General features: G+C 38.0%; 1 protein-coding gene across 10 annotated transcripts in view; it reads left to right on the top strand.

Annotated features, from left to right (window-relative positions):
* Positions 1–12,002, top strand: part of VPS8 (VPS8 subunit of CORVET complex) — a 250,931-nt gene that overhangs the window by 188,335 nt on the left and 50,594 nt on the right. For all 10 annotated transcript variants that reach the window (XM_032407004.1, XM_032407007.1, XM_032407001.1 and 7 more), the window contains 2 exons: positions 8,052–8,132; positions 9,791–9,960. In XM_032407004.1, coding sequence (XP_032262895.1) covers positions 8,052–8,132; positions 9,791–9,960 — 251 coding nt within the window. The remainder of the gene's footprint in view (positions 1–8,051; positions 8,133–9,790; positions 9,961–12,002) is intronic.

Here is a 12,002-nt window from a genome sequence, read left to right as displayed (position 1 = left end):
CCTCTCTTCAGGTCTCTACGTTATATAAGGTACAAAGTTCAGCAACTGACAGTGACTGCTTTTCCATCATGTGGCTGAAATAGTAAAAAAAGTTACAGAGAGAAGGAGAAAAGTAAAGCAGACACACAAAGAGGAGAATAGACAAGATGCATGAAGAAGAGAAGACACCAGGAGAGGATTCAAGACACAGGGAGAGGAGACGTGGCATTTGATGCCTGATGGCATTTGAGTCCTTCATTATAGTTCTAAAGGCTCGCCTGCATTCCTTTGCTTGGATCCTTGAAACAGCCCAGTATCTTTACAATAGTTATGTTTTTTTAATAAGTTGGAATGAGTTGGGTTTCTGAATATATCTAGTCAAAGGAGTACCAATAAAAGTATATCTGAAACAGACTGGGGAATTTGGGAAGATTTCCTGGAGGAGGAAATGTCTGAACTGAATCTTAAATAGCCAAAGGAATTAGGGGGAAAAAGGAGATAGGACTATTCTAAGCAGAGTGAACTATATATACAAAGAATGTGAGGTAAAACATGGTACATTTGGAGGAGTTGCAAGTGTTAAGTATGCTTGGAACATAGGACAAGAATAAAGGTGAGTCACGGAGCTGAAATTTGAGAGACTGGCAGGGACTGTGTTCTTAATTCCTTTGTGAAACATAAGGTAGGACTTGGGATTTAATTTTAACATTAGGAGATTCTCATCAAAGGATTTTAAGCAGAGGAATGATGGGATGACGATTCTCTTTAGAAAAATCATTCAGCCAATATGTTATACAGAATAAATTGGAAGGGATCAAGACTGAAGGCCTAGAAATACCCAGAATGTAATAGGTACTCAAAGTTTGTTAATCAAGTTTCATAGAATGGATTTGGAAATTAGTAGAATCCACTTGACTTTTTGACGTTTAGAGGTAGGGAAACGTAAGAACTCATGTTTCATGTGACTAACAATGAGCAGTGGGGAAATATGAGACTGGACTTTATGGGAAGAGGTAAAAGTGGAGACATAGACTTGGAAGTTGTCAACACGGAAGTGGTAGTTCAGTTCTTGAAACTAGGTGAACTTTAGGAGGAAACGAATTAGTGAGAAAAGCAGAAGGCTAAAAGTAGAGTTCTTGGAAACATTTAAGAATCAGGTCTATTTACCGATTTTTATTTACCATTAGAACGGAAGGACCTTCAGAATAAGACTTTACTTTGCTAGTATTCTTATAACCATTACCTAGCCCAGAGGCACCTGGCATATGGTAGGAACTAAATATTTTTAGAGTGAATAGAAGTCAAGGGTGGAGGGATTCCACTTCTGAACCAAAATAGAGTAACAGAGACCGGATTTGCCCCCTTGCTTGAAACAACCAAAAAATTGGACAAAGTATATGAAATGTTTTCAAAAAACTGGATATCAGGCAATCAAGGTCACTGATAACTAAGAGACAGGAACCAGACAAGGTAAGCCCTATGTTTGCCCCAGCTTAACGTCTTGAGAGACTTTCTAGGCAATAGTGCAGGAAGGGGGATCCCAGCCAGTTTCCAACATATTCATTGCTTTGAGGAGATGGAGCTGAGAATCAAGAGACCGAGGTGGCCAGAGTTTGCAGGCAAGTACCAGGCAAGAGAACTCTGGAGATGTGCAGAAGGCCCCCCTCTCAAGTATAAGTGCTTGATCTGAGGAAACTAGGCCAAGGAAAGAACCACCTGGAAGGTTTGGAGGGAATAATACTTGCACTCACACAGGGCCAACAGCAAGACTAGAATGAAGACCTCATAATGCACAGAACATGGGGTAGAATACTCAGAAGTACTCAATAATGGGAAAAGGCCCTAGACTACACATAGCTCCAGTCATGCCTTGCAAATCTTAATAGCAAGACCTGAAAGGATCATACTTTCCAAGTAATTTAACTGCATCCCAGAACAAAGATTAAAGATACTCCTAGGAATACAAAAATATCCAGGTCCCAACAGTGTAAAATTTATAGTATATGACATTGAATCAAAAATTACAAGGTATTCGAAAAAGCTGGAAAATGAAACCCAGATATGACGTTGGATATTAGAATTAGCAGACAAGGACACCAAAACAGAAGAAAAGATAAGTGAATTTGAAAACCTAGCAATACAGACTATGCAAAATGAAACAGAGAAAAGTGAATTAAAAAAAAAAAGAATTTGTGAGCTCTGGGGCAATTTCAAGCAGCCCAAAATATGTGTCCTTGGAATCCTGAAAACAGGCTGTCAGAAAAAAAAAAATACTTGAAGAAATATTGGCTGAATATTTTTCAGATTTATTGAGAACTGTTAGCACACAGATCGATAATCCCAAACCTGAGCAATATGAGGAAAACTACAAGGCACATCATAGTTGTTCAAAATCAGGTATTAACAGAAAAGCTTAAAAGCAGCCAGAGAAAAAAGACAGGAATAAAAATAAAGATGACAACACATTTCTGCCAAACAATTTTAACCACTTTGACCTAGTTGACATTTACATATCAACTGTAACAGCAGAATACACATTCTTCTCAAGTTGTACATGGAATATTTACCAAGATAGACTGTTCTTTGGGCTATAAAGCAAATGTCCATAAATCCAGTGTTTTGGATTTTAACCATTCTAATAGGTGTGTAGTGGTCTTACTGTTTTAATATGCAGTTCCCTAATGAACAATTACTTTGAACACCTTTTTATGTGCTCACTTGCTATCCGTGTATCCCCATTATTTGGGTTGTTTATGTTTTTGTTGTTTTTTTTTTAAAGATTTATTTATTTGAGAGAGAGAGAATGAGAGAGAGCAAGCACATGAGAGGGGGGAGGGTCAGAGGGAGAAGCAGACTCCCCGCCGAGCAGGGAGCCCGATGCGGGACTCGATCCAGGGACTCCAGGATCATGACCTGAGCCGAAGGCAGTCGCTTAACCAACTGAGCCACCCAGGCGCCCCATTGTTTATGTTTTTTAATTGTTGAGTTTTAAGAGTTCTTTGTATATTTTTTATACAAGTTTTTGTCAGATATGTTTTGCACATATTTCTCCCAGTTGGTAGCTTGTCTTTTCATTCTCTCAACAGTGTCTTTTCATTAAGCGGAGGGTTTTTTTAAATTTTAATGAGATCCAACTTTTCAGGGACTTTTTTCATGGATTATGTATTTAGTGTTGTATCTAAAAACTCATCATTCAAACCCAAGGTCACTTAGATTTTTTTCCCATGTTCTAGAAGTTTATAGTTCTGCATTTTACATTTTAGGTCTGTGATCCATTTTGATTTAATTTTTATGAAAGATATAAGGGCAGTGTCTAGAGTAATTTTTCTACATGTGGATGTCCAGTTGTTCCAGCTCCAGCACCATTTGTTGAAAAGACTATTCCTTTCTTCATTGAATAGCCTTTGCTCAGTTGACTCTATTTATGGGGGTTTATTTCTGAGTGCTCTCTTCTTTTCCAGTTATCTATTTGTTTGGTTTTTTGCCAGTGCCACATTATCTTGATTATTGCAGCAGCTTTGTAAATCTGAAAATCAGGTAGTATCAGTCCTCTGACTTTGTCCTTCTTCAGTATTGTGTTAGCTATTTTGGGTCTTTTGCCTTTCCATATAAACTGTAGAATCATATTGTCTCTATCCACAAAGTAACTCGCCAGCATTTTGATTGAGATTGTCTTTGTCTGGTTTTGTCTGGGTAATGCTGGCCTCATCAAATGAGTTAGGAAGTGTTCCCTCTGCTTCTGTTTTCTGAAATAGATTGTAGGATATTGGTATAATTTCTTCCTAAATATTTGGTAGAATAAACCAGTGAAACCATGTGGGCCTGATGCCTTCTATTTTGAAATGTTATTACTTAAGGATTCAATTTGGTTAAGAGACCCAGGCCTGTTTATTATCTATTTCTCCTTGTGTGAGTTTTGGTAGATTATGTGTTTCAAGTAGTTGATCTGTTATATCTGTTATCAGCTACTCTAACCAGGAGTTTTTATGTTCTTAGGTTTTGGGGTGGTTTTTTTGTTTTTGTTTTTGTTTTTTATCTTGTCCCTTGTCATCATTTTTTTTCATTAGTCCCAGTTTCTAATCCACTGCCAAGTGTTCTCCACTAGAATATTTTCTAGATTATTTCCTGTGTTCCAGCAGAGTACATGGAACATAGTATATACTCGATAAATATTAGCTGGCTCAATCACCTCAGTAGTTCTCAGCAGTTCATAAAGCACTTTTGTGTTCTTTATCTCCTTTGACTTCTGTGTACATTAAGCTGGGGAAGTAGTGAGATCCCCATGTTGCTCGTGAGGAAAGTGCTACATTAAATACCTTTCCTTAGCTTACTCAGTTATTAAGTGGCCATAGCTGGAACATGAACCTAGGTCTTCCAACTCCAAAGTTTAGGCCTTCTGTACCTACCATCAGCCCTGGCGTATTTCAGATCCACCTCCCTTTATCAGGTCCCCTGGAGAGAAGAGAGGGAGTAACAGTTATTTAGACTGAGCAGTTGCTCAGCAGTTACTGTTTTTCCAGAGGAGATGTTCTCATGATAAGAGGTTCTCAAAGGTCTTCTTGACCTCTAAATATTTATTCAGACTGATGCTTGGAACCTGAATTGTGCAGCCTTCTTCCATGAACGGTAGATGATAGGTTAGTTGGGAGTGTTTTTAAGGGACCATATTTATGTTATATAGATTCTGCCTTCACAGTTTGCTTTTATTGGGCTTTCCTCTATGGCAAAAAGTAATTCTTAGCTTCTGAGAAGCTGTTTGTGACTGTCTTACTGAGGAAATTAAAGCAAACAAATGATTTATATGCTGACCTACTGAGGGCATTATTCATACTTTAAAGTAATGCTTGATTGGGAAAGATTTTAATTACAAAACAAACCACATGCTACAGTGGGTCCCAGAAAGCAAGAGCAAGGAAAAGTGGCCATCCATCTTTTTCTAAAGAGCTTTTTAAAAACCAGGTTTACGTGAAGTGCCCAAGTGTACTTTTCTTTTATGGTTTACAAATAAGTTGAAGAGAAACCTCAGCAGTTATTCATTGCTGAAGAATCTGACATCTTTGGAAAATAATTTGAAAAGCTAGTGGATTGTGTACATGCTGTGCTAGAAGCCTTGAGCTCCCTTTTGCACTTTATAATTTATGTGTTGTCCCAGCATGAGGTAATTTTCATGATTTTTGCCTTTAAATTATGCATATTAAAGTGAAATGGACTGATACAAATATAGACATGACCTATAAAGATTTCTTCCTTTTCCCAGAATTTAACCTTTTAAAGACGTTTTTAGTCTCCAAACCATCCTTGTCAGAAACAAATGACAGAGCTTTTCTGTGCTAGAGCTATATTAGTGTATTGAATGCACATATTACAGTAGATAATATAATATGCTTTTTATAAAAAGGTATTACACTGTCCCTTGATACTTTGAGAAATAGCTGTATTTATTAAGAGCTGACCAAAAGCATAATTAAGCATAATTAAGTTCAGAAGCATTAACAAGGATCTATCTCCATGCAAAAAAAAAAAAATTAAAAGAAAAAATTATCTGGTGAGTATATGGCCTGAGTTGTTTTTCTAATAAAAGATTAGTCTGAGGTATCTAAGGTCTGGCCCTTTATAAATGGTCTGCACATGTTTGACAGGTATCTTTACCTTAGTGACACATTCTCTAGCTGTGAAACAGAAAATGTCCCCATTAAGCTTCAGTGATGGTTTAATCCAGACTTGTAAACGTGTTAATTAGTACACAAATACAGAGTTTTTCTGTGCCTTTCATTTCTCAAGCATAACCTCAGCAGCAGGGCCAGGAACCTATGGCAGACAATCTTGTGCTGCTCTAGACCAACGAAAAGTACTAAAAACTGATCTTGGTTAGAAACTACTCACCCAGTCTTCCAAGAGCCATCATCAGAGTCTAAAAGAGAAAAAGAAGTAAATACTCCGACCATGTGCTATAAGAGCAGGAAGACAAGATTTCTTCTCATATTTCTGAACCTCTCTCATATGTTTTTCCTGCTTTACAGTCTTGTCTAAACATCTGAACTCACAATTACTTTTAACGCACCAAGATTTTTTTTTAAGATTTTATTTATTTGAGAGAGAGAGAGAGCATGCATAAGCAGCAGGGGGCAGAGGAAGGAGCAGACTCCCCACTGAGCATGGAGCCTAATGAAGGGCTCCATCCCAGGACCCCAGGATCATGACCTGAGCTTAAGGCATATGCTTAACCGACTGAGCCACCCAGGTGCCCCTAATGCACCAGGATTTTAATAACAACCACTCCCTAAGAAGTAACCAGAATGTTACCCATATTTTCCAGCAAACAATAGCTTATTATTTACTTTATTAGTTTATGTATCTATACTGGGGAGACCAATATAACATGTTAATTAAAAACATGGTTTCTGGTATGCCTGGGTAGCACAGTCCTTTGGGGGTCAAACTTTTGATTTCGGCTCGGGTCGTGGTCTCGGGGTTGTGGGATCGAGGCCCATGTTGGGGGGCTCAGCACAGAGTCTGCATGGATTTCTCTCTCCCTCTCTCTCTGCCCCTCCCCACTGCGTGCTCACTCACTCTCTAAAATGAATACATCTTAAAAAAAAAAAAAAAATATATGGTTTCTGAAGTACCTAGATTCAAATCCCAGTGTATCTGCTTACTAGTTCTGTGATCTTAGGGAATTTTACTTAGCCTTTCTGAGCTTGAATTTCTTCATTTATAAATGTTCTGGAAGGAATGTAATGATATGGCACATATAAATAGCTATTTTCATCATTGCTGTAGAGTTGGACTCCCCTTTTTGGCATGGGAGAGTCGTTTATGTCAGACATAACCTCATATTAGAGTAAAGTAATAGACTTGACATACTCAGTTATTAGCAATGTTTTAATTATAATTCTCAGCCTAGCCAAAGGTACAGTAAAATGAGCACACAAATACGCTGATGGAGATAAAAGTTGCATAATACGACTTTGTGGTAGAGCAATTTGGCAGTATATATCAATACCCATAAAAATCTTCTTTGAATCTGTAATTCCCTTTCTAGAAATCTCCTCTAAAGAAAGAATCAGAGATTCAGACCAAAATTTACAGCTACCAGCATTTAACAGTCATGAGTGGGATTTGGGAAGGGGGAGGCAAACTTAAATGTCCAACAAGAGAGAATGGTTGAATGACACGTGGTATTTTCACGTGATTCATACTCTATGGCTGTTAGGAAATAATTTGATGATACTGCTCACAATATACTATCATGAAAGTATGTAAAATACTCAAATTCTCTACACTAAGAAATACATCTGTCTCTCTTACGCTTTCTCTCCTTTCCCAGAAACAAGACTAGAAAAAATGTGCATCAGAATATCAATAGTGTTTATCTCTGTGTGGCTGGATTTGTGGGGGTTTTTTTGGTCTCTTTGTTTTATTATTTGTTTCTGTACACTTCAGTGTTTTCCAAATTGTACATAATAAACAAGTTACTTGGCGCACCTCAGTGGAAGAGCAGTGGAGGAGAGAGTGGGTGTCTAGGTATCTGTTGTTTATCAGTAGTAACTTGATTGAAAAAAGCTTTGGAAAACTGAAAGCTGCTCCTTGGATCCAGAAACTAATCTACTAAACTGAAGTCTTGCCTCCTAAACTGAAGCAATTTAGTTGATGGGGGCCAGGAGGTGGCCCGATGTGGGTCACAGGAAGGGTTGTTGGACAGGTTCTGATATTCAGGTGAACGTTGGTTTTAATGTAGCAGATAAATAAGGGTGCAGAGAGAGACAGGTGATGTTTAATATGAAGGAGAGGAAGCTTCTTGCCGGAACAAAACCAGGGTGAACTTTAATGAGACTTGCAAAAAAGATTGTTAAGTAAGGGGCTTGTATCACTTAAATTTTATTTATCTTTTCAAAATATTTGTGATGGCCAGAGGGAAACCGATATGCATTTCCCCTGAAAGGTTCATAGGAGAATAAATACTTTGTGACTGTGGGAAAATGTTTGGGTATTCGGCGTTCCAGATAACTTATATATTAATCTTAAAATACCAAGAACAGAATTATAAATTTTTGCCACTTTTTTCTAATTAGGATCCAGTTTATGGAAAAGGAAAACTTGGAGAAATCCAGGGACTTATTCTGGGAATGTTGGATACCTTTAACTATGAACAGGTAAGCTACTTTCTATTTCTAAGGCTGTCCTAAGGTAAAAAGAAGCTATTTCTTTTTTCTTTGCACCTATACTTTTTCTTTAAAAATTCCTGTCTATTTAATGGAAGTTTGGTAGATTGAAGTGTATGCTTTTTAAAAAGTTTTTAAATCTCTTGGTGTATCTGTGTATACACACACACACACACACATAGATATTCTAGAATGTGGAAATGCATCAAATTTGGACTCATTTATTTGATTCATTAGCAACGGAACGGTTCTTTTTTTCCAAATGAAAAGTGTAAGAAACTTTCTGGAAAAATAGTTTAATGCAAAGATGTAACCCATGAAAAGAAAGAGTCAGCCTGAGTATAGAAAATTGCAAAAAAAAAAAAAAAATTCCTTTTCTTTTAAACATTCTGAAGCAGATAGTTGCCACTAACCAAAAATGGTCATTAGTTTTCCTTTAACTCAGAACTGTCTATAGCATTAGTTCCCAATAGGAGCCAGCATGGTATACAGATTTTTTTTCTTAGTATACATCAAAGTGACTCATGAAGCCACCTAGGAAAAGCACCATTTAGGCATGTTAGATACAGTATCTACTTCCTTAATAATCCAAGAGAAGAAAAGAAAAATTGGGGGTGACAGAGCTTTTCTTAGGGTGTTTAAGAACAGTTTTGCTCAGTGTACCCAGTGAAACAGACACCCCTGCAGGCCTGGACTCCGTGTTGGCAGAAGGGAAGCTGAGGGCAAGGCAGCAAGTTTTTGCAGACTCTTCGAAGAGGAGGAAAAGATGGGGTTGATTGGAAAGAATTGCAGTGGTAAGACCGTTAGACCTAAAAATTCTGCATTACAGATAAAATTAAAGGACTAGCAAGGAGGATGGGCAGTATGTCTTCTCATTTGGGACTGCACATCTAAATGATATATATGAATGCTGAGAATTAGGTAGTATAAAAACAATACTTCACAAGCACACAGAGCCTTAAAAGGACTTAATGTGATAGCTGTGAAAATGTCTTTATGTGGCTTACTGACAGATGTCACAGTCTTAAGTAGATTCAAATGACTTGTAAGTGCTGATCAGGAAAATGTGATCTCTCCGCCCAAGGGAGATGAAAACTGAGTAATGGCCATTAGCTTTTTCAGTGAAAGGTTATTTGAAATATTGCTACAGATGCAGTTTCTATTAAAAACAAAAAGCAAACAAAAAAGTGGGATTTTTTGGTTGTTTGTTAACACTTTGAGTCATTCAGAGGGAACTTAGTATGGAAATGTAATAAATAAATAGGTTTGGCTTTATCTAGTCATTCGAAAGCCATCAGTACTGAATTAAGCCACAGAATGGCAGAGCACACGTTGCTCAGTAGAAACTAATGACAGCCTTTTAATAAGTATTTTGAGAATCTTAATGTAGGCAGTTGCCATTACTTGCACAGCAAAGTTAACCACTTAAGTTTGGGAGTATTTGGTGTTTATCAATGGTGTGCCTTCATAGTATATTCTAACTTCAGTTGTTTGTGGCTGAAAACTCAACAGTGCTATTCCTCCCTCACCCCCTCTGTCTCTTTCACTTAATAAACCATTTGTGTGTGTGTGTGTGTGTGTTGTGTGTGTGTGTGTTGTGTGTGTGTGTGTGTGTGTGTGTGTGTGTGTGTGGTTTTGGTCTTTCATAGACCCTGCTGGAAACAACTACTAGCCTTCTAAACCAAGATCTCCATTGGTCATTGTGTAACCTGAGAGCTTCAGTCACCAGAGGACTGAATCCCAAGCAGGATTACTGCTCTATATGTTTGCAGCAGTACAAGAGACGCCAAGAAATGGCTGATGAAATCATTGTCTTTAGGTAAGCAAGAGAAAGGAAATGTTATACAAATGGTGTGTGACATGTATGGTATTACCAGGCAGGGATACACATGGATACACAGCCCTAGGCAATCATTCTAGCAGTGAACAAAACAAGGCAAAGGTCCTGTCAGAGACCTTAACATTCTGTGTAGGGGTTGGGAGACTATATGGGTGGAGACAGTATAAGATGGACTCTGGAGCCAAACTTTTTGAGTTCAAATCCTGATTCTACCACTTACTTCCTGTGAGACTTTGGACATGTTATTTAATCTCTTTACATCTTAGTTTCCTCATCTGTAAATTGGGATAATAATGATCCCTTTTCCTTAGGGTTTTGTGAAGATTAAAGGAAATAAATTATATAAGACACCTGTAATCATGCTGACATATAGTAAGCATTATGTAAGTGTTTTAGCTTCTATTATTATAGACACAGGAAGATTGGTAGATTTGATGGTTGGAAGGGGAAGAAGTTCTCATCACACGGAGTCCACTCTTTCAGCACATATTTATTGAGCTCATACTGTATGCCAGGCACTGGTCAAAGGGATAGGGTACAGTATGAACAGAACACAGGATCTGTTCTCATGGAGTTGACCTCCTAGTAGTGGGGACAGACAAACAAGTAAAATGCCTGCTGGTGACTATGGTGGAAAAAAATAAGACATGTTCAATGAGAACAGTGTTTGGTGGGGGAAGATATGTTTATATAGAGTGATCAGGGAAAGCATCACTGATACGGTGACTTAAAAGCAGACAATTTAAAAATTAATAAAAATGTAATAATCACCTGGAATAAAATAAAATATGGTGTAAGGGAATGTTGGGAGCTACTAATTTTGAAGGAGTAATTAGGGAATGCCTCACTAGTTTAGTGACATTTGAATAAAGACGGAAGGGAAGTGGCCATGCAGTATCAGGGAGAGAGTGCCCGAGGCAGAGAATCAGCAAGTGCAGAAACCATGAAGCTGGAGCGTATCGGTGAACTTGAGGAGTAGTGAGTGGGTAGGCTTGTGTTGACAGAGCAGAGTGAAGGAAAGGGAAGATGATAAGAGATGGCTTCAGAGGAAGAACAGGCCAAATCACGTAGGAACTGGGTCATTATAAAGAGTTAAAAGTTCTACTCTGAGATGAGAAGCCATTGGATGGTTGAGGATAGGTTTGACATGATTTGGCCTATGTCTTAAGGATCACTTTGGTATGTTGAGAATGGACTACAGAAGGTCAGCGGTGAAAGGAGGGAGACCAGTTAGGTTGTTGCAGTAATCCAAGTGAGAGATGGCCCAAGGTGGTAGTAATGAAGTAAGAAATGGTAGGATTCTGGATATATTTTGAAGGTAGAGCTGATAAGATTTGTTTATAGATTGGATGTGAGGTGTGCAAGAGAATGGTCAAGGATGATGCCAAAGTTTTTGGCCTCAGAAACTGGGAGAATGTGGTTGTTTTTTATTGAGATGTGGAAGGTTGGATGAGAGCCATGCAGTGGGAGTAGAGCAGGATGGAAATCAAGAATTTGGTTTGACACACTTGTTGCCTATAAGACATCCCATCTGCATGTAGGTGGTATCGTGAAGCTATGGAACCGGAAGTAATCACCAAAGGAGCAAAGCATAGCTGTAGAAGAGAAAGAGTAGAGAAAGACTATAGAAAAGAATTGACTTCTGAGGTGGTCCAACATTTCAGGTTGGAGAAGTGAGGAGGAATCAGTATAGATGATTGAGAATTATATTCAACACTCAGTTCTGGGAGGCTCATTTAGTAATCAACAGGGAATTTCTTCTTATGAATAGTGTAAGAATTTAATGTCGTACTGACATTTTCATAAATACTTAATCAGATCACAACTGTTGCCTTGGATTTGATGAGACAGACCACTCATGTTGTCATCAAGCTACTTAAATCATTATGATTTTCCCCAATTGCATTTTTATACTATCTAAAAATATTTCATAGTTTGAGAAATGAACAGAAGTTCAAGTCATCTCCCAGGTTGTTTGCAGTCAGAGTACTGTGATTCTGTTCCTACTGACAACTTGAGTG

The sequence above is a fragment of the Phoca vitulina genome, unplaced genomic scaffold (genome assembly GCF_004348235.1).
Source record: "Phoca vitulina isolate PV1807 unplaced genomic scaffold, GSC_HSeal_1.0 scaffold8, whole genome shotgun sequence".
In the NCBI taxonomy this organism is placed as follows: Eukaryota; Metazoa; Chordata; class Mammalia; order Carnivora; family Phocidae; genus Phoca; species Phoca vitulina.
This window is presented reverse-complemented; position numbering and strand designations above follow the sequence as displayed.